At 34.9% G+C, this 22555-nt stretch overlaps 1 protein-coding gene across 2 annotated transcripts in view; it reads left to right on the plus strand.

Annotated features, from left to right (window-relative positions):
- The window catches only part of NCAM2 (neural cell adhesion molecule 2), a 515285-nt gene that overhangs the window by 289728 nt on the left and 203002 nt on the right, over nucleotides 1-22555 (plus strand). For both annotated transcript variants that reach the window (XM_032353026.1, XM_032353033.1), the window contains exons 2-5: nucleotides 328-402; nucleotides 3639-3845; nucleotides 6290-6433; nucleotides 13259-13396. In XM_032353026.1, the coding sequence (XP_032208917.1) occupies nucleotides 328-402; nucleotides 3639-3845; nucleotides 6290-6433; nucleotides 13259-13396 (564 nt within the window). The remainder of the gene's footprint in view (nucleotides 1-327; nucleotides 403-3638; nucleotides 3846-6289; nucleotides 6434-13258; nucleotides 13397-22555) is intronic.

Raw genomic sequence — 22555 nt, forward strand, 5'->3', positions numbered from 1 at the left:
TGGCACATATACAACCAAGAATGTAAACACGGAAGTGAGTATAAATTGACTCATTTATGTGACAAACAAATTTCAACATGTTATATGAAATAAGTCCTGTATTTGATCTGGTTGGGAATTGTATACTAATGGAACAGACATAATGTTGTTAGGTTATATTTTATAATTAGATTGCATTTTATAAAACTTTCATTTCTTTTTATAGGTAATAAAAATTTACAGGGAAAATAATTGCTGTTTGGGTCATGTCGTTAATAGATCATGTGATAGAATCTTAGAATTCATGTTGAAAGCCATATTTAATTATGATTTAAATATTTTTTTCAGCTCTTCTTCAAGTGACAATTTCACTTAGCAAAGTAGAGCTTAGTGTGGGTGAATCTAAATTCTTCACATGTACAGGTATGTATTTATACATATATTTTCAGATGATAATGTGTTTTATGCTTTAATTATTTAATATTATATATTGGCAACATTTAAATGGTGAAAAACAATCCTCTGAAAATAAGACCTTTTATTATCATTGGATTTATGAGGTTGGAAAGTGTTAATAACCCTATTTTGTATGTTAAAAAATATGAATTTTATTTCTGTTAATTTCAACTTATTACTTTTGACTGCCAAACTAGCTCATTTATTTTGAAAATAACTTATCAGATATAAGTATCCACAATAACCTAAATAAATTCAAATAGTAGTCCTGTATAAACAGTAATATTAGGATGAATGTAAATATTATAACTGAATTATCTTTGTAAATATGCAATGAATAAATTAGATATGGCACACTGCACTGTAGTTACACCTGAATGAAAACTTTGGGACAAAGCAAATCAAATCCATCCTTAGGAAGAGTGAATTTTTTAAAAAGTAGATATTTAATCAGCAAAACTTTTGCAAGAATTTTGTGACTATTAATCAAAAGTATCATATATCATAATACCTGTGGGAAATTTTATGGACCTCATTTACTTTAATCATGCACATGCAGAATTTTTTCAGAAGACATTTAAATACTTAAGCAACAAATTCTAATTCAGAGTACTGTGGAGCTCACAAATGCACACATTCGGCTTCTATTTATATTCATCAAATTCATTTTTATGCACACAAGCCTTCATACCTAAAGTTTTAAATAATATTCATCTAGAGCCAAAATTGCTTTTTAGGGTATTTTAAAATTGCTTGTATTCCTGAATATGCCTAAGTAATTCAAAACTGAATTAAAATAGGCATTTCTGACATAAAATGCATTATACAAGTCTTGAGAATTGCATGGTTTATTTAAATTATTATTAAAATTAATAAAATAGAAATAATCATAACATTTATAAATAACATATATTATGTTATACATATTACATGATATGTATGTATAATATCACATTTTATGAAAAACTAATAGAAGCCACAGTTCTTCCTAAAGGTCTAAATTGATAGGTCTGTGAATGCTTATTTTTGCATATTGACAAATAGGCAGAGAACAAGTGAAATATTGGTTCAACATCATTTATTATGTCAGCAGAGCTTGGTCATAAGAATGTAGATCATTGTTTTAAATCTCACCCATATTTTGTATACACAAATACACAAATGCACACACACAGCTCAGTTGTGTCATATATTCACAGAATAATGAAGTATTTTGAAATTGGAATTGTATTATTTTCTTACCTTTGCATATCACAGTGATTTAAATTATATAATGTTATTACCTCTGTAGGTATTACATAAGGTCAATTAAGGCATAATTTAAAAGAATGAATTCATATCATTTAGTGTGCTAAGTTTTGCTCATAAAATAAGGCTAAATAATGAAACATTTTTATTTTCCTTATATAAAGATGTGTAACCAAGAGCCATACAGTTGTCATGTAAGTGGCCTTATATATAGGAAACAGAGTAGTAAAACAAGAATAAAAAAAAAAAAAATGATGTGGGGAAACCCCTGCAAATCAGAATGCTTTCATCTATTTTTTCCTACTACAATGCTGACCAAGTTGCTATGTCTCTGAAATTTCTTGATATACTAAAACATAGACATCTAAACTCAGTAAAATAAATGTCTTAAATTTACACTGTCAGGGGGTCAGACCCTCAGAGGGCTAAATAAGAGTATGTTATAAATAGCAAATGAATTTGTATACTACATTTTTAAGAAAATAAAAACTTTAATGTTATTTATCAGTATCTCCAGTAGTCTACTCTTAACAAAATAACATGGAAAGTTTCACTGGAGATTATTATTTACTAGAGATGTCATGAAAAGAGTCATGACTGACTGCTCTATGAAAATGCGATATAAATTCTCCATGATAATGAAATTTTATATCATATTATCAAGTAAGAAATGACCAAAATATTTCACAGAATATTCGATACAATTTGCTGTATAAAATGAAATTTTGTATTGTTCTAATTCAAAGTGCTGCTCATTGAAATTATTCATTTGAACTTCTCTGTGGAGAGGGCAATCAAAGCAAATACCTCCCCCAAATGAGTCATCCCATCACCACTATGGTTTTATGGTTCTGTCCAGAAAGAACTGAAGATAACATAACTAAGATCCATTTAAGATTTAACTAAACCGTCTTTCATACTTTTTGCTCACGCATGTCTAATTTGATATGGAAAGCACAATAATTTGTTTCTAAAGCCATTTCTTTGGGAAAAAATAAGATGGAACACTGTTTTTCAAAGTGGTCCTGCAGATGTTAACTTTATGCATTTTACCCTGATACTTTTGAGTTAATAGTGTATACTGCTTCCACAAATTATCTCTCAAGGAATTAGGTGAAATACATCCTTCAGGTGAGTAAAAGCAAACATTGGAAGCTTCAGCTTTTACGAAGAGTGTATTAACCTGGATTCGGAATTGGAAAACTTAAATAAATGTTTACCCTGTAATGATTTGGTTGTAATTGGCTAGCAGTATAAGTATCGTTTCAATGCATTCTAATTATCATATGATTAAATAGTTAACAGTTTTAGATTAAAATGATGAAACTGTTCATTTCAGTTAAGAAGAGAGTTTGGGGTTCCATTTTGAAAAACAGTTATTAGCCTTATCTGTACAGGTTTAACAACTTGGGAAATTAATAACAAATTCAGTATTACCAAAAACCAAGTTTTATTTTGTATAGGATTTACATTGTTATGAACTTTGCTTTTGGGGGGAAAAAAGTGCTATCTCCTGACCCTGGCAAAGAGAATTGGGAACAGGTGAAATCATGTTAGTAATCGTGTTTCTGTTCATATATATCAAACATTTTTAATTTATGTCTGACTCAGTGGCCAAGCCAGTTTTATAAGTTAACTGTAGTAATAACTCATCCATTGCTATAGTAAATTTTCAACTATCAGAGCTTAAATACCATGCTGTCAGTTTCCTGTAGAACTTTTGGGTTTTGCTTATGCAAACAGGACTGAATTCTCAGCATTGGATAAATAAGGATGAACATGTGTGCTAACATTTGTGTTTACTTTGAATTTTGTAAGATTTTCAGACTTCCAGCCTTCTCCTATTTACATTTTTCCCCAAATTGTTGAAAGTTGTCACATAATAGTAAATGTCAATGCCAAAACAAACACTTGCAACAGATTTTCAAACATATCTTGTCCGTGGATCTTTTCAGCAATTGGTGAACCTGAGAGTATAGATTGGTATAATCCTCAAGGAGAGAAGATAATTTCAACACAGAGGGTAGCAGTGCAAAAGGAAGGTGTCAGATCACGACTAACCATCTACAACGCAAATATAGAGGATGCAGGGATTTATCGTTGTCAAGCAACAGATGCCAAAGGACAGACACAAGAAGCTACAGTTGTTTTGGAAATTTACCGTAAGTCATGCATTTATTAATTGATTAAAATGTGGCTGTGAGAAAAAAATGCATTTAATAAAAACTGACACTCATGAAAAACTATGTGCTAAACAATATCCTGAGACCATTACAAATATCAGCTTATTTCTATTTTACTATAGTGTATCTCTAAAATAGAATAGATAATAAAATAGTAGATGATAAACACATAGATGGACATTTCTGTTGGTTAAATCACAGAGATGAAAATGATTTCATATTCTCCAGCCATTGAAAATCTTTGGGGTAAGTAGAGAACATTATTTAGGATTATGAAAATTTGTAAGGAGTAGTTTTTTCATACTCAAATAAAAGGTCATGACTAGAACAAATGAAATTGCATATATGATAGCAGTGACCAATCTAGAATGAGAATGAAGGAAGGGTGAATACAGAAAAACTGAAAACTCATCTAGTGGAGAATAATATCTAGCTGGATTTTTCACCATCAGAACTTCTATTAATAAAATGTTCCACGCTTATACTTCATCTTATGACTTGAGATTAACTGCCTTCTACAACCTTTCCCCCTTCTTACATTTAGGAATCATTAACCTACCTTCCTTTCTTTCTTTCTTTCTTTCTTTCTTTCTTTCTTTCTTTCTTTCTTTCTTTCTTTCTTCGTTTCTTTCTTTCTTCATTTCTTTCTTTCTTTTAAGAGTTATTTACTTATTTTAGAGGAGGAGAAAGGGTAGACAGAGAAGGAGAGACAGTCTCAAGCAGACTTTTAGCTGAGCAGGAAACCTGGCACAGGGCTGGTCCTCATGACCCTGAGATCATGATCTGAGCCCAAACCATGATCACATGCTTAACCAACGGCACCACCCGTGTGCCCCAAGAATCATGAAACTGTTTAAGAACACATTAAAGCCTGTTGACCCCCTAGGCTTGAAACCAGGCTCTATCACTTCCTTTTGTGGCTTTAGCAAATGTCTACCCTCTCTGTCTTCAGTTTTGTCATCTATAAAAGAGATCTAATAGTATTGCCTACCTCATATGTAAAGCTGTTTTAAGCAGCACTACATTAATTATTAATATTATATAAAGTTTTTAGAACAATGCCTTACAATTAATATGTGATAGTATTTCTACTACATTGATGAAAAGTATCTGAAAAATTATAAAATTTTTAAAAATACTAACTCAAGATATCTCTTCCTTAAAGTTTTATTATTATGACTATTACTACTATTATTGTAGAAACAAGATATGAAAAAAAAAAAGGCAAAGCATGCCCACAGCATGACTTCCTTCTTAATCTCCAGTGCAATTTGCTGGCACATTACTGCCATTTTTCCTGATTTCGACTTTGCCCCTACTCCTGTTAGTTTCAAAACTCCTAAAGAAAAAGATGGTATATCTATTTATATGATCCCCACTGTACCTATTTCATAAATAGAAAAAAAAAATAAATTGAAGTGATCATTTCACAGACATAGTATTTGGAAAGATTTTTCATTACTTTGAGTGATGAAAAGGAAGGTGTCTGGTGTTTTGTTTGTAAACTAAAGAAATGACTTCTTTTTCCTAGCAAGAACAATGAATTACTTTTGTGAAAATTTCTCAACAAGCATAAAGACCCACATTCTTTCCTTCATTTGACACACTTATTGGGTGTCTACTACATGGCAGGCAATATTCTAAGTCCTAGACACTCAGTAAAAAGAAAATGTCACCCACTTGGTGCTTATTATTTTAGTAAGCAGAAAAACACAATGAATGAACTTAGATAAATGCATGGATGCTAGATAGACAGGCTATAGAATTCTATAGTGAAGAAAGTTAGTGTGGTAAAGAGAGGGAGAGTTGAATTGGGAAGAGAGAAGGTTATTTTATCTGTGAAGGTTGAGCGGAAATCTGAAGGAATTCAAAGGAGCACAAGGCCCGAGGATGGGAACAAACCTGGAGTATTCAAGGGATTGTGAAGAAGACAGTTTGTCTGGATCACAGGGACTAAGAAAAGAGAGAAGAAATCAGGATCAGAATTGTGGGGCTGACTCCAGTTCACATAGTACGGCATTATGTGGACTACGAATTTTCCTCTCAGGGAGATGAGAAGTTCTTGAGTAGAGGAATTCTTTTTTTTTTTTTTTAATATTATTTATTTATTTGACAGACAGAGACCACAAGTAGGCAGAGAGGCAGGCAGAGAGAGGAAGGGAAGCAGGCTCCCTGCTGAGCAGAGAACCTGATGTGGGGATTGATCCCAAGACCCTGGGATCATGACTTGAGCCAAAGGCAGAGGCTTTATCCCACTGAGCCACCCAGGCACCCCGAGTAGAAGAATTCATACCCGGCCTAAGGTTTTAAAATATCTAGGGTTAGCTGATGATTTCATCATCGCATCAATCAGATTTTGGAATATGTTACTGGGAGAAGAGAGAAATAATACTTTTGTGGTTTGTTCTATTTTCTTGAAACAGAAAAACTCACTTTCAAAGAAGTGGTATCTCCTCAAGAATTCAAACAAGGAGAGGATGCCGAAGTGGTTTGCCGTGTTAGCAGCTCACCTGCCCCTGCTGTCAGCTGGTTGTATCATAATGAGGAAGTCACCGCTATTTCCGACAGTTAGTATTTTGGTAACTCCCTAAATTATATGTTCTAATAATAGTGCAATTTTTAAAAAGACTCAATCTACCTGACTGCATATAGAAATTTTATTTTTTGGATTCCAAGCATCTAACAACTTAAACTCTGAAGTTGGGAGTTGGCAGATAATGGACCTCGGGCTCAATTCAGCCCCTCTACTGTCTTTTTATGGTGTTGTGAGGTCACAGCCAAACCTGACCATTACATAGTAGCCAGGGCCGCTTTGGGGACAGGGTTGAGCAGCTGTGACACAGATGGAGTGGCCAAAAAAAACTACGATATTTATCATTTGGAGATTTATAGAAAAGGTTTGTTGACCCCATCTTTTTAAGAAAAAATTAGTATAAACTGTATAAGGATAATAAATAAATGAAGGACTCAGTCCTGATGCATTCATATTTGACACTTCACAGTTCAAACATCATCCCCTGGACTCATCTATGTAATGTTAAAATAATATCTATGTGAACCCTGTTTCTTATTCTGACAGTGTTCTTTCAAGGACACCTACATATTCTAAATATTATGGTAAGATACATATGGATAATAGATGGAAAAATACATTCATTCAAATTGTCTTCATAATTTTGATTCAGACTGAGCTAAAATTCCAGAATAATGTGACATCTAAATTGAAAGCATAATTTGCTTACATTATGCTACTTTACCATTGTGCATTGGGAGCAGTTTCAATTTAGAATATTTTTCAATGCACCTGCATTTGCAGAGAGTTATGAAATAATTGAATCTTTTCAAATACTTTCCATCCTGGATGATTCCGTTGTGAGTTTCTAAGAGCTAAAACTTATAGCATAAAGGAGAGAAAGCAGATAGTATCTATTTTTGAATATGTAAAGAGGACATGTCATAATCATGTTTAATAGTCATTTTTAAAATTTTGAGACAATTTCTCTCATCATAGCGTTTTAGCTCTTGTCACTTACTGACTACCTCTCTCTTTTTTTCTATTATAATAAGTTAGTGAGAAATCCTACTTTATTTCCTCTTATTTATTTCAGGATAACTACTTTATATTTCATTAGCTCATCACATGAGTACTTTGTGCAATGTATTTTCAGCTATTTTTTCCCTCAATAGTAAAGAAAAGGCAGTTCTTTTATAGCAGTTAGATGACAATGTCTAAACATTTTCAGATTGCCTCATCTTAGGCTTCAAGTGTACATCTGGTTTATTGTAAACCTTAATTACATGAAAGTTTTGAAATGAATTATAGTTTTTAAAAGACACAGAGAACAAAAGCCTCAAAGCAGAGATTGATAGTTAAGTGTGACGGTAATGGAGGAGCACTACTCTGTGCTATAGCTCACACAGTTTTTCCCAGTATCCAGGGACAAGATGATTTGAAGCTGGAATGCCATTATGGCTCTACTCTTTCCTTGGCCTGGCAGCTTTGAATTTTCTAACAGCTCTGTATCTAATTCAGATTCTCTCTCTGTAAACAGTGGGTTATTATCTCCAATTTCAACAATAGTTGTGAGTTTCAAATAAGACTTGCGCATAATAAATATTTGTTAAATGAAGGAATTAAATATTTGCGTACGTATCAGTTTTGCCACACAATGACATTTATCTTTCTCCTTCCTTCTCGTTGAGTTTTTAAATCTTGAGAATCAGTGTTACCAGAATTACATGCACTCAGATTATAACTAGAATAAAAAAATTGAATGTAGAGGAAAGTGACTAGTCTAGAGTAAACCTGGCTCAGAGTTGCATGGCAAGCAAAGAAAAAAAAAAAAGGGCACAACTTTTTTTCTCTTTTTAACTTTAGAATATAAAGTATTTATGTGGACTGTGAGGCAGGACAAACTTTTCTAACCTTTTGATATTGGAGAAACACTCCACATGGTTCATTGTTGAACAATCTGCACATTCATAATGTCTTTACAAGAAATAATATTCTTTTCCTGATTATATCTTCAATGGCCCCTTTATTAGAGCTAATGGAAGAAGATTAAGTTTATAACTATGAAAGGAACATGTAAGGGGATTTGAAATAATGTAGTGTGTCCAGGTAACTTTCTGAAGCTTTAGCGTGGTATGTGAGTCAAGTTTGCAGGCTCCAGATGACATAATGAAGGTTTGGAAATATCCATCTTATTAGCCATGCTTTTGGTAGCAGCTGTATGGCAGATATTTATAATTAAAATTCCAATAGGATACTTGAAATGGAAGTTTTCCATGTTGCTTGTTGAAAGAAATCCATCCGCTAAAGAGAATCCAAGCATTTAGGGAATAAAGGTGGCATTTTGTTATAAAAGTTGAATATCCCAGTGAAGGGATATGCTATTCCAGATGCTCATTCGACCTCAGCCAATTTGAAAGTTGTCCCTAAAATATTCTAAATGCTTTGATCATTGACTAATGAGGTACCCTGTTTCCATCAAAAACTATGGGTAAAATAATCTTGTTCAATATTCTTTTTATGTAACCTACTTCCAATATAAGAATCCATTCAATTTGAACTACTTGTTGAAAACCTAGTACGTGCCATCTAATGTGCTGGATGGTGGCTAGTCCTAGTTAACAAGATAAACAAGTTCACTGCCTTCAAAATACTAATGATCTAGTAGAAAAGATTAATAGAGAAATGAATGAAAACAAGGTATACTGAGGTCTATTAGAAGGAAAGTGCAATGATAGAGAATGATAAAGAAAGAACATTTTATTTTTTCAGTGTTCCAAGATTCATTATCTATGCACCATACACAGTGCTCCATGCAATACGTGCCCTCCTTAATACCCACCACCAGGCTCACCCAACTCCCCACTCCCCTCTCCTCCAAAACCCTCAGTTTGTTTCTCAGACTCCACAGTCTCTCATGATTTGCCTTCCCCTCCCATCTCCCCCAACTGACTTCTCCTTTCCTTCTCCTAATGTCAACTCAACTTGTTAGGGCAAAAGAAGGTGTCCAAGATGCCTGCTGAAGAGAGAAGTAAACCTTAATTATGAAAAAGAGGTTAGCCAGGCAAAGGGTGGTGGGGACTTTTCAGGAAGGGAAAACACCATCTGCAGCAGCCCAGAGGTGAAAGACATCATGAATGGTGCTTTCCAGAAACTAGAATTAGTTTATTATAATGAGAATTTATGAATAAGTGCAACTAGAATACTTATACCAATAGAAAAATATAAACCAAGATTGATCATAAAGACTAATAAGAGAGGAAACTGGAAAGGAAGTTTGAGTTAGGTCATTATGGCCTTGACATCTCTGTAAAGGAATCTGGCATTTATCCAAAGAGAACATCACTAAAGGATTTTAATCGAGGCAGTGACATAACCTGATATGAATTTGAGAAGGCTATTAGTACTTCATTGAGGAGAATGGATTGGATGGCAGTCAAGACAGAACTCCAGTAACTGATAACAGTTCAGATCCTAATGAAATAATTGCTGAAGGAGAAGGAGATTTAGACCAAGTAATAATAAAGGCAGAAGTGACAGGACATGGGGTTTGATTGAATATGCAGATGGAGAGAGATGGAGAAATCAAAGATGGCTCAAGGAATTTGACTTGGGCAAATAGTTCAACATAAAGACGTGAAGACAGACCTGGAGAGACCATATGAAAAATTTCAGGTGGAGATAGTAAACTAAACTTTAAATTTGCTGAGATTAAAATACTTACAGTCCTTCCCAGTAGCTATATCTGGTCTACCATTAAGCACTTTTATAGTCATATAATGGTCTGATCTGAAGAAAACTTGTGTCTCAAAATATAGATGGTGATTGAAGCCATAAGAATAAATGAGACCAACCTTCAGTGGCTGGGGAATGAGAAGAGGGCTAGAAAAAAATCTTCTCGAAGGAGCATAAAGCAGATCGCTTATTTCATTTATTTTTCTGATTGCAATAATGAAAACTTGGTTTTAATGAAGTTCTGTATAATTGAGAAAAATGAATCTCTAATAATCAGATAGTTCTAATGTCCATAGTTATGTGTGATTGAAGCAGTGCTCTCTTCAAATGTTTTCTGCCATTTGATAGCTTACTAACATCATTCCATGGACTTTACATACATACCTAGGATTTGACTTGAGATTTTCATATAGTTTGTTTTCTGTTTTGAAACATTGATATGTATTTCAATTTAGCAGGTAACTACTGTTTTCCTAATATTTTAATAGTTTTCTCTCAGAAAGTAGAGGTAATATATTAAAATGGCCATTTGAAACTAAAACTTTATGATTAGAAGAAACACTGATTTATTCCCATCAAATTATGCATTATATACATTCAAATTATTTTCCTTTTAATATCAAGTATTGCCTTCCTGATTAAAATAATTCTTCCCCTTACTATTTTTTAACTAAATGCACTTTAGCCATTAAAGAACATTAAAGTTAAATGATAATTCATATTTTAGTAATTTAAAAATACAATATTACATTTATCAAGGTATGATTATATGCATCCCAATTTAAATTTGAACTTCTTAAGTTGATAATTGCTTCCCACCCTAATTTCCAGCCACATGCTTGAATAGATCTTTTTACTGACCTTGAAACATTCTAAATTTTTATGAGTTCTGAGTTACTCCAGGACTTCTTGTGAGTTTAAATTTAAAATTTAAAGAAAAAAAATTTAAAATTTCTTGCAGATTCTTTTTCTTCAAGCTTCCTTGGAGAAAAGGAAAATTTACCAGGGGAAAGCATCTGCGTGAATATTTGTGTCTCTCTTCTTCGGGTCAACTTAAAGAAGAAATAAACGTTATGGGAAAGTTTGTGGAGTAGCCCCCCCTTGTCTACGGGGGATACATTTTAAGACCCCCAGTGGATGCTTAAAACCAAAAATAGTTCCAAATCCTATACTGTTTTTTTTTCATTAAATAAAAAAAAAAAACTATGGTAAAGTTTAATTTATACCTTAGGCATTTAGTTTATAAATTAAGAGATTAAGAGCAATTTGAAGTGGGGGGGGGTGGAGGTTGGGGGAACCAGGTGGTGGGTATTAGAGAGGGCACAGATTGCATGGAGCACTGGGTGTGGTCCAAAAACAATGAATACTGTTATGCTGAAAATAAATAAAAAATAAATTTAAAAAAAGCAATTGCTAATAATGAAATAGAACAATTATAACAATATGCTATAACAAAAGTTGTGTGAATGTGACCACTGTCTCTCAAAATAGCTTATTATACTCTACTCACCTTTTTTTCCTTTTATGACATGATGATACAATGCCTATGCGATGAGATGCAAGAAGTGATGTAGGGTTAGGCCTATTTTGATCTGTGATAAAATGTCAGAAGGAGGATCATCTGCTTCCAGACCTTGGCTGACTGCAGACAAATGACACTGCAGAGGGCAAAACCATGGATGGGGGTTTGGGGGGCTTTACTGTACTTCCTGAGCTGATAATCATGTCTGCAGCTTTATAATCAATACTTTCTATCTCTGGGATCCTCTGAATCTACATATTTCTACTCTTTGTTTATTTTCTCTCTTGCTTACCTGTAGGAAGCATAGTCCTCCCATAGTCTGATGACTTCCCTATTTGTATTTGTAGCCCAAAGTAGAATTGGTATGGCATTAAGGAATTGCGTTAAGGAATCGCTATGACGGGTGAACCCCAAACCTGAATTGAACCCCAACCTGCCTGATATCACAGCAGTTTATATCTCAGTATACAAAGTCCAGTTGGCAGCAAGGGTGGGTGTAAGAGTGTACCCCACACACCCATTCAGTGCTCCAGGCTGAGGGAGGCTCTAGCTTTTACTCATGTGGTTTCCATTTTTGCCCTAACCCATCAAGCCAGCAGATAAGGAAAGAGCAGTAAACACTGGAATAGGTCCAAAAAGTAATATTTAATGGTATAACAGTAAATATCCCAGAGATGAGTACCTTAAACTAATGGGTCCAAGGGGTCAAGCATGTATCTCTTATTTACCAAAATATCTCAAATACTGTAAAAACCAACTAGATGATTTCCAATGATGTGTTAATTAATGAAATGGAAGATATTGCTTTTGCAACATGTTTTAAAATAAGACTAGAAGTCAGACCATTCTTTATTAGACCAGAGGGGAAAAGGTCTTAACACTGCAACAAAATTGTGATGATTAAAAACTCAGGCCAGACACTGTGGAAACACTGTCAGGCTGAGATGCTGGCTAGGCTAGTCAGATTATCTTAAGCAATCAACTAATGCATGCCCTCTAACAGCTTATTTTTGATGTATATTCATGTGCATATACTCACACCTAAAATGAAATCTTGAAATAAAATTAAGTCTAATCTGTTCATTCCTGAAGTGGATTATCTGCATTTAGAGAAAAAATTCAAATAAGTTAGAGATATGGCCACTTTATGTGTCCTCTATGTGATTTGAATATTATTGTATCATTTAGCTGCCTCCTCGGGGTATGCAGAATTATTAGTTTAATTATTGTGTGGGAAGGCTGTTCAATCAATTTTCTAACCCTTTTCCATACTCAAGTTGCTACAAAATGTCTTCATGTCTGCAATATCTAATCTCTCAACATTGTTCTTTTGTGTATCATTTCTGCATTCAAAGCACCAAGGGGGAAAATAATAGCCTAACCATTTTATGTGGAAATAAAGTCTCAAATGTGTTTTAGAAAAAAAAAGGTGTAACAAGGCAGTGTGGAGTGGAAAAATTGAAGCCATGAAATTACATTTTACTTTCAAATTCGAATTTGTTTGTTGATGAAAAGTTTGATAGTGTCAGACAAGTGCCATATTTTAACTCTTGGCAATTTAGAGCACACTGGACTCTGCTTTCAATTACTGATATCATTGCCTCCCCTTTGCTTACTTTCCAGATCGCTTTGCTATGCTAGCCAACAATAATCTGCAGATTCTCAACATCAATAAAAGTGATGAAGGTATATACCGATGTGAAGGAAGAGTGGAGGCTAGGGGAGAAATTGACTTCCGTGATATCATCGTTATTGTTAATGGTAAGCAGTGAATAATTTGTACCTATTTTATTATCACATGTTAGCAATATATTTATTGAAAGGGCAGCCAGTGGATACAGCGCTCCTAATATACCTCTTCTCTACCTGGAGGAAATCTCCTCACCTCAGTGATAGCATCTATTACATTGTGTGTAGCCTCAAGGGCAGGATCCGTGACTTATGCAACACCATCATCTTTTTTACAAAGAGTCTTGTAAGAGAGTCATTGTCTTTTGCTGGCTTTGTAGTTGTTGAAAGAATGCCAAGTGAAACTTAGTTAAATATCATACTAGATTTTACTTTTAAATTGCATGAATCCTTTGTTGCTTAAATGAATCTATTTAACAATTTTGTAGGTTTTCTTAAATTTAAAGTTAATAATTGTTTCCACAAGGAGATTAATAACTAAGTTTATGGCATCGTGATGACATCTCTTCTTCCAAACTAGGCTTCTCCTACTATATTTCCTGCCTATGTTAACATGACATTCTGTGAGGCCAGAAGATATTTTAAGGTTATTTGTCTCTATTTTGGTAATCTAATCTGTAAATGACATGTCACCTCATTTTTTTTAACATCTCTTAAATATATTCTACCATGATGCCCTCCTTAAGAGTGAAGCCCTTTCATTTAAAAAAAAAAAAAAAAAAAAGTTTGTTTTTTTTTTTTTTTTTTCCTCTTGAATTGCTACAAGTTGTTTCCTCTACTCTCAGGCTCATAATTTCTATTTTTATTTATTTATTTTTTAAAAGATTTTATTTGTTCATTTGACAAAGAGGATCACAAGTAGGCAGAGAGGCAGGCAGAGAAAGAAGGGGAAGCAGGCTCCCTGTAGAGCAGAGAGCCTGATGCGGGTCTCAATCCCAGGACCCTGAAATCATGACCTGAGCCAAAGGCAGAGGCTTAACCCACTGAGCCACCCCGGCACCCCATAATTTCTACTTCTTCTCCATCCAACCTTTCATCACTTAAAATTGTCAGTGCTTCCCATTACCTTCAAGACAAAGTCAAAACTGCTTTTTTTTGGCATAAGAAAACTTTTATGATCACCAGCCCTTCTTCCTTAACATTCAGCCATGAGCAGCCTATGTTTCAAACATATGGAAATACTGGTAGTGATACGACACAAATGTACTTTTAGTTTTTTCTTCTGCTTTAAAATAACAAGTTAGGGGGTGCCTGGGTGGCTCAGTGGGTTAAAGCCTCTGCTTTCAGCTCAGGTCATGATCCCAGGTTCCTGGGATCGAGCCCCACATGGGATTCTCTGCTCAGCAGGGAGCCTGCTTCCTCCTCTCTCTCTCTGCCTGCCTCTCTGACTAGTTGTGATATCAGTCAAATAAATAAATACATAAATAAATCTTTTAAAAATTAAAATAAAATAACAAGTTAAGAGTGCCTATGTGGCTCAGTCAGTTAAGCATCCAACTCTTGATTTTAGCTCAGGTCATGATCTCAGGGTTGTGAGATCAAGCCCTTATCAGGCTCCATGCTTGGTGTGGAACCTGCTTAAGATTCTCTCTGTCCCTCTCCCGCTGCCCCTACACCTCTAAAAAATAAAGTAAAATAAAGTAACAAATTAATGATAACTATAATGACAGGATTCTATAAGCAGAATGTCATTTGTTCTTTTTAGAATAGGCAAAATATAAAACTGAGGAGTTAGCCACATGTTTCCTGTAACTTAGGGGAAGGATGTAGAAATAAATTTGTGTCTTCTTCTGATTCCTATCTTCATTCTGCCGTGAGCTATCTCTCCAGTTTCTTGAAGACTGGAGAACACTAGGAATCTCAGATAGATCTGAAAAAGTTCTTTGGTTGAGTAATATTCCATTGTGTACAGGTACCACATCTTCTTTATCCACTGATTTGTTGATGGACATCTGGGCTCTTTCCATAGTTTGGCTATTGTGGACGTTGCTGCTATAAACATTGGGGTGCAGGTGCCCCTTTGGATCACAATGTTTGTATCCTTTGGGTAAATACCTAGTAGTGTAGTCATTGGGCTATAGGATAGCTTTATTTTTTAACTTTTTGGGGAACCTCCATACTGCACCAGCTTGCATTCCCACCAACAGTGTATGAAAGTTCCCCTTTCTCCACATCTTCGCCAACATTTGCTGTTTCCTGACTTGTTAACTTTAGCCAGAAATCTTACCATTTGCAACAACATGGATGGAACTGGAGGGTATTATGCTGAGTGAAATAAGTAAATCAGAGAAAGACAATTATCATACAGTTTCACTCATATGTGGGATTTAAGAAGCAAAACAGAGGATCATAGGGGAAGAGAGAGAAAAATAAAATAAGATGAAATTAGACAGGGAGACAAACCATAAGAGACTCTTAATCTTAGGAAACAAACTGAAGGTTGCTGAAGCGGGGGGGCGGGGGGGGCGGTGAGGGGATGAGGTAACTGCATGATGGGCATTAAGGAGGGCATGTGATGTAATGTGCCGTGGGTGTTATATGCAATTGATAACTGAATGCTATGTCTGAAATTAATGATATACTCTATGGTAATTACTTGGATTTTTAAAAAATAGCAAAAAATAAATAAAAACAAAAGTTCATCAGTCTTTCACTACCTGCAGCAAAAGTAGTTTGGCCACCAAGTTCATGCTGAAAGAGGAAAAGAATATGAAAACTCTGTTATTATTTTCTCTCCTTCTTGAAGTTTATAATTAATTGAGATTAGTGGATAATATAATGGAATAGACCAGATGGTATGACATAAAAATTAGGCAGTCTGATAGAAATTACACATGCTAATGGAGGAGACCAAAGGGCCAAGGCTTCAGAGGAGAAGATTTCTTTTTTAGAAATAAAGAGTCTGGTATTTATTATGAGTACCATAGTTCAGAGGTTTGGCCTTCAACACAGGGGGCAGATTTCAGTGCATGAAGAATAGGTTTAAAATAGAGGTGCGTATCTATATATGTTTCTCCATGTATTTCTATTGAATAAACATCTCTAAGCTATTTCTTTCTATTATATACAGTAAACAAAGATAATTTACGCTGTTGAGTTTAACTATTAACAACTCTCTACTGTGACTTATTTCCAAAGTAGTTTATGTTGGCATATAAAAGTGTATTTCGTCACAGACAAGTCATTGTCCTGAGTATTCTTTCATGAAAATAGGAATTATAATATTAGTTCTTACATGTTGAGTTTTGGAGGCAGTATATAAATTTTTACTGTTATATGTTTTATATATGTATGTGTCAGTGTCAAATTATGCACATATTTTTACACTAAAACAGTAACTCAAGTCTGATTATTTAAAAGGAAGTATTGGGGCACCCGGGTGGCTCCATTGGTTAAGCATCTGCCTTGAGCTTAGGTAATGATCCTAGGAGCCTGAGAAAGAGCCCCACATCAGGCTCCTTGCCCCATGGGGAGCCTGCTTCTCTCTCTGCCTGCTGTTCCCCTGCTTGTGCTCTCTCTCTTTTTCTCTTTAAATAAAATATTTTTTTAAAAAAGTAAATGTTATTTAACAGACATACCATGTTTTCCCCTTATTAACTGCTTTGCTATTGTAACTTCTACCTTAATATATTTAATAAGTGTTCTAATCTGTTTCCATACTAGTTTATCAGTGAATGTTTATACATGATTATATGTGTTTTGAAGGAGGCTTTATTCGGGTATGAGTGTGTTCAGTTAACAAAGTTTGAATCTTCAAGTCCATCATAGTGTGCACTCCAACTGGGATATTCAGTTCTGCATGTCTGTTCCTATTATGTCAGGGTTCACAAGTAGATAACATGGGACTGTGTTCTTTTGTGCCACTCAGATCAATCACATAGGTGGTTTTCTGTCCTGTCTGCATCACACTGAGCCTCCCAAAGGCAGATCATTCTCCTTCCACATCCCAATTTCCTATAACAGAATCAACTACAGATCCTAATCTGCCCTTTACCCAAACACTGCTTTATCTCCACTTCTTCTAATTAGTTACATTTTCCCTTTATGGTTACCAATTCTCAAACCTTAGAATTCCTGGCACCACTTTTCTTCAAAATAACAGTGTTCACAAAAATCAACCATTGATTTATTCCGCTTCAGGAAGATGCAGTTGGACCCTGTCAAGGGAATGCATTGACTGATGCCACCAGTTCGTCTGTGCTTTGCTCTCACATTCTGCTTTTACCTCAGCCAGAAAAAAAAATCATTCTCCTCCAGTCTTATTGACTCTTGTGCTGTTTACTGGCAACTGGCTCCTTTTAAATTTTGAACTCTCCTTAAAAGTATCCCCCTATTAGTTCTCTCCTGTAAAACCTCTTGAGGACATTGCAATGAAAAGTTGAAGGGTCCAAAAAATAATAATAAAATAAAAGCAGTAGCTTTATCCATGTGATCTTTTCTTTCTTCAGTTACAAATTTGACTTGTTCTATGACCTTTTCCTCAACTTATGTTGAAAACCCTCTCTCTTAATTGATACTGATTTTTACCCTAACTGCTTTCGATTTTATCTTGGACCTTCTTTACTTGTCTTCTTCCTCCTCAAGTACACTGGAATCCTGACAGAAGGCTCCAGGCAAGTACTTGTGGACATTTCATTTCTCCCTTATAAAATCTTGGGTCTGGAAGAAGCTCTGCTCTTTCTTTTATCTTTTGCTCTTTGAAAACTTCTCCCTCACATTGCCTTTCTTCCAGTTCATACACTTTTGTTTCAATAATTAGTTGAAAGATATTTTTGGTAGGTTCCTCTGTGGTATGAATAATCCTAAATATTAGGAATTATTTTTTCTTATCTTCCTCTATGACTTTCTTACTATATTTCTCAATGCCTGTGTATAGTTTTTCACAAATACCTATCTCTCCTCCCTTGAAGAGGTTATATGTTATTGCTCATTGACCTGTGGATTATGGTGCTTCCAGTGGAAGAGTTAGAAACCCACCCAATTGATGACATGACTTCTTCTGGCCAGTGGCTTATAAGCAAATGCAGTAGACACTATGAACTCAGAATGCTAGAAGAATCACATGTTTCTTATTATGTTCTTTCCTTCTGACATGAAACTAGCATGCCGCAAGGAGAGAATTCTCTTTGACCTTGAACACCATGATGAAGACAAGTGAAGCAGAGTCCCAGCTCATCTGCAGGTGCAGACACATTACATAAATAAGAAATAAAGTACTTTTTTTTAAGCCTGAAATGTAAGGGTCATTTGTTATCACATAAAAGCAGACAAATGCAATGCCAGTGGCTTTTTCCTATTTAAAATAAGCAAATTAAATACTGTCTGACCTAGGGGTACTTCTGAAATTACTTCCCTAATATGGCACAGGCATCTTATAATCCTACTTTCCCCTGATAATGATAATTTCTTATGATTTTTCTATCACCTTATCTCAAAAATACTAGAATTTCAACTTAGGACTTTTGACTGCAGTTTCAAATATTAATAACATAAAATAACATAAAATAATCAACTTTACTAAAGTCCTTTATTGTTTATGGGGAAGCTGAATACAAAACATATACTAAAGTAAATTTTTATAGATATTAACAGACTATTTTATAATAAAAAGGAGTACCTATTGTAGCTGAAGGGGAGATTTGGGATAAATCTATTGATGAAAAGGTGTTACCTTGTAGGAGAGAGAGAGAGAGAGAAGAGCAAATAAAGCAGCATCTGCAAAAGCAAAAAGAGGTATGATGTGAAAAAACATCCAATAACTTAACTGTTAGTGGAATGTGATATTTTGGGGATGGAGTAATGGTAAGGTTAGACAAAGCTGGAAAGTAGGGAGCCAGGTCATGGAGGACTATGGACTCTCTTCTATGAGGCTAAGATGAGCTGACATAGAAGAACAGGGAAACTAGAGAACAAGGAAGTTGACAGAAGGATGGAGGGAGGAAGAGCAAGTGAGTTAGTTCAAGTGAGAGATAATTATGGTCTGTGCTAAAAGACAAAGAAATAAAGGAGAGGACAGATAATTGGATGATATTTGAAGCAAAACCTTTCTGTTACACATGTGTCACAGAGGCTAGAGCAATCAAAGGTCATTTGAAGAATTTTACTGTAGGTTCCACATTTCCAATACAATAAATACAAACAAAAATGACCAACAAAGTATGAACTGTAATATATCTGCTGAATTTGACTGTTACGACATTATAAGAGACGTTAGGGTCAATGATATCATTTGAGAAGTCTAGAAAAAGTTCATACTGCAATGTCTTGAAGAATGTATATTGTACATTGATTTGAAGAATGAAGGTAGCAAAGGCACAGCATTTGTTACCTCAGCTAATTGGAATCACATGTTAAATGGGAAACATCACAAGGCTGAATTAGACTAGAGGAAGTGGTTGGTGTTCTAGGACACTTATAAGGAAGATATTCCTTGCACATAAGGAGAATATATTTTATGTTGAGCCTGGAGGAAGTGAGTCAAAAATGAGCTAGGTTGTGGTTAAATTAATTCAAGGATAGATCTGGTTGATAATTTGAGAGAAATCTTGCCCCATGACTTCCATATTCTCTTTTCAGTCATCTGGCTTCCCTCATCTGACAAACATTGATGTATTCTGGATAGTTCTCAAATATTTCTCCATAGTTTTACGTGTTTACATCTTCTCTTTATTGGATTTTCAAGTAAGCTTTGTAACATACCTTAATTTTTTTCACGAATCTTCCAGTGGCTGCTGTCCTTTTATTATTATACCTTATTATATTATTACATATTTGATAAATTGGCTGGCTATCTTCTCTATAAATTCCTGAACTCTTTTTACTAGATTATTATACCATACACCCATCCACATGTACATATTATTGTATGATATCCAAAATCTTGGATACATTTCTTTAAAGGAGAATTAAAAATAATTTCTCTTTTTAACCCATGCTCATTCTCCATCAGGTTCCTGGCCCTTAGATAAGTAGAATGCTCTCTAAAACTACTCAGAAAATGTCCATATAAATGACAGATCTGGAAATAACTTTTAAATTTAAAGTATAGTCAATAGAGAGTTATTTTTATAAAATGCTCTTTTAAAGTATAATGATTCATTATTTTTCAAATCTTTTGTAAATTTGTGGAGAGCGATCCACTAATTGCCAATTCAAACTTGGGATAATGGAGGCAGGAACAATTGAGAATGGATGAAAAACACCTAGCAGTATAATTTTAAAGCAATTGTGTCTTTAGTCTTCCTTTGAACATTAAAATCAACAGTAAATGACAATGGCCAGAGATATTTGTGCAAGTACATGTCAGACTAGAAAGTGTACTTTGTTAATGCAGTGGCCCTGAGGCAGTGATTTTTGTATTCCTACCCATTTTCTAGCCATTTCTTAAAATTAAGAAAACTGGAAAAAGTACTTTCCTGTTTTAAAAATGAAATGTCAGAATTTTCCTCTTTAAATTTTATGCAGTGTTATATAACATAAAGGATATATAGAAATATAAAAGACTGTGAATTAGCCTTTTGTGTATCAATAATACGATTGAAATAACCATTTGGAGCAATAGTTTAAGTCTGTTTAATTACTGTAAATTATGATGGAATTCTTAATTTATAGCAATAATATATAATATATAATTCACCAAAGAGTCAGTAGATAAACACTTCTCAAAACCAGAACATTTTCTGATATTATTAAATATTTTTACCCCTAATGATCCCATTAAGTATCAAAGATTAGAAGTCTGAGACTATAAGGGAGAATTTATTTTCTTTTTATTCTTATCCAACGGTATTTTAGAAATTTCCATAATAAAGAAGATGTGATGGATTATGTTAGCAGAGAGTCCTGTTCCCCTGTCTCATTTCTTGAGTTGGGCCAAGAAAGAATGCAGAGGCAAACTCTTAAGCAAGCAAGCATCAAAGTGAAAGTACTCTTAAGGGTGGGGAGCAGGCAGGTTGTCAAGGTTGTCTTTTCTTTTTATGTTTACAAAGTTCTGAGTCATTGCTAAGGTGGTCTCTGACTGAGGTTGCTTTCAATCATCTAACAAACTCCTCCTACTTGTCAGGAGGGGGAGTTTTTGGCTCCCTAGGGTCTTTGTCAGAATTCTTATGCAGCCTTCCCCGGCAGGGAGGGGAGTGAAAACCACAATGTAAATGTATTATAATGAAGTTATAGGTTACTATAGGACAGGAGTTAGAGGGAAGAATGTATGCTAATCAACTGGGGTCTTTTCCTGCTGTTTGGAACTTGTTTCCTGTTGGGTCCATGGTCAAAGGAATGAGACTGATACAAAGCGAAGGTCAAGCAAAGCTTTATTTTGCGCCAAGCATTGAGAATTAAACTGACCATCTCTTGCAAAGAGGAGACCTCTCTCTGCCTTACAGACTAGCTTTTAAGGGCAAAGGCCATGTGGTTGGGCCTGGCCACCTCACAGGTGGCCAATGAAATTGTAACACACAGAGAAAGCTGCACAGTCCTGCTAGGTCACACATAAGTGACCAGTTGAATTATAATTTACCCTATAGTAGATATTTGAACTAGCCTATCACCTTGGTCAGAATTGGCACCCAAAAGGCAGGGCCCACACGCCTTGGTAGCTAGGGAGACAGTATATGCCCCCACTGATTGGATACCTCCACCTGGCCTGACCCACCCTTGTATTTGGGCTTTGTTACCTGGGACTGGTTTCCTGGGCTTGCTTTTAAGTAAGTCCCCTTGGGGGGGGTGGGGGGGCAGGGTCAGTTTAAGTTTTACTGCATAAACAGCAAAATGACCGTTTAATCCAAGATGGAATTGCTCTGGCTAAATAGGCCCTTACAGTTCCCACCCATTTTTATCATTTCCAAAGCACCTATTCCCTGCTCATATCCAGCTAAAGTGCATACTCCATTAGATAGATAGATGATAGATGATAGATAGATAGATAACAGACTGATGGTTCACCTACAAATATCTAAGAACATTTTTCTTTGTCTTTCCTCTCAAACAATTGGTGTAAACAGTTAATATAGTTTCTTCCTTTTCTTCAATCTGTAATTTTCTTTTCCTCAGAATTTTCTAAGTACACTTAAAGGACATAATATTGTATTTGCAAGGATATAGAGAAGCATACATTTATTTTACAACCTATTCCTTTCCATCTCTGATTATCAGAGAAGGCAGAATTATCTCACTGTCTGAATCAGATCCCAGCTCTGAACTCAACCATCCTCTGGATGGCAGTGTCCTGGGTAG

This window comes from Mustela erminea, chromosome 1 (assembly GCF_009829155.1).
Source record: "Mustela erminea isolate mMusErm1 chromosome 1, mMusErm1.Pri, whole genome shotgun sequence".
NCBI lineage: Eukaryota > Metazoa > Chordata > Mammalia > Carnivora > Mustelidae > Mustela > Mustela erminea.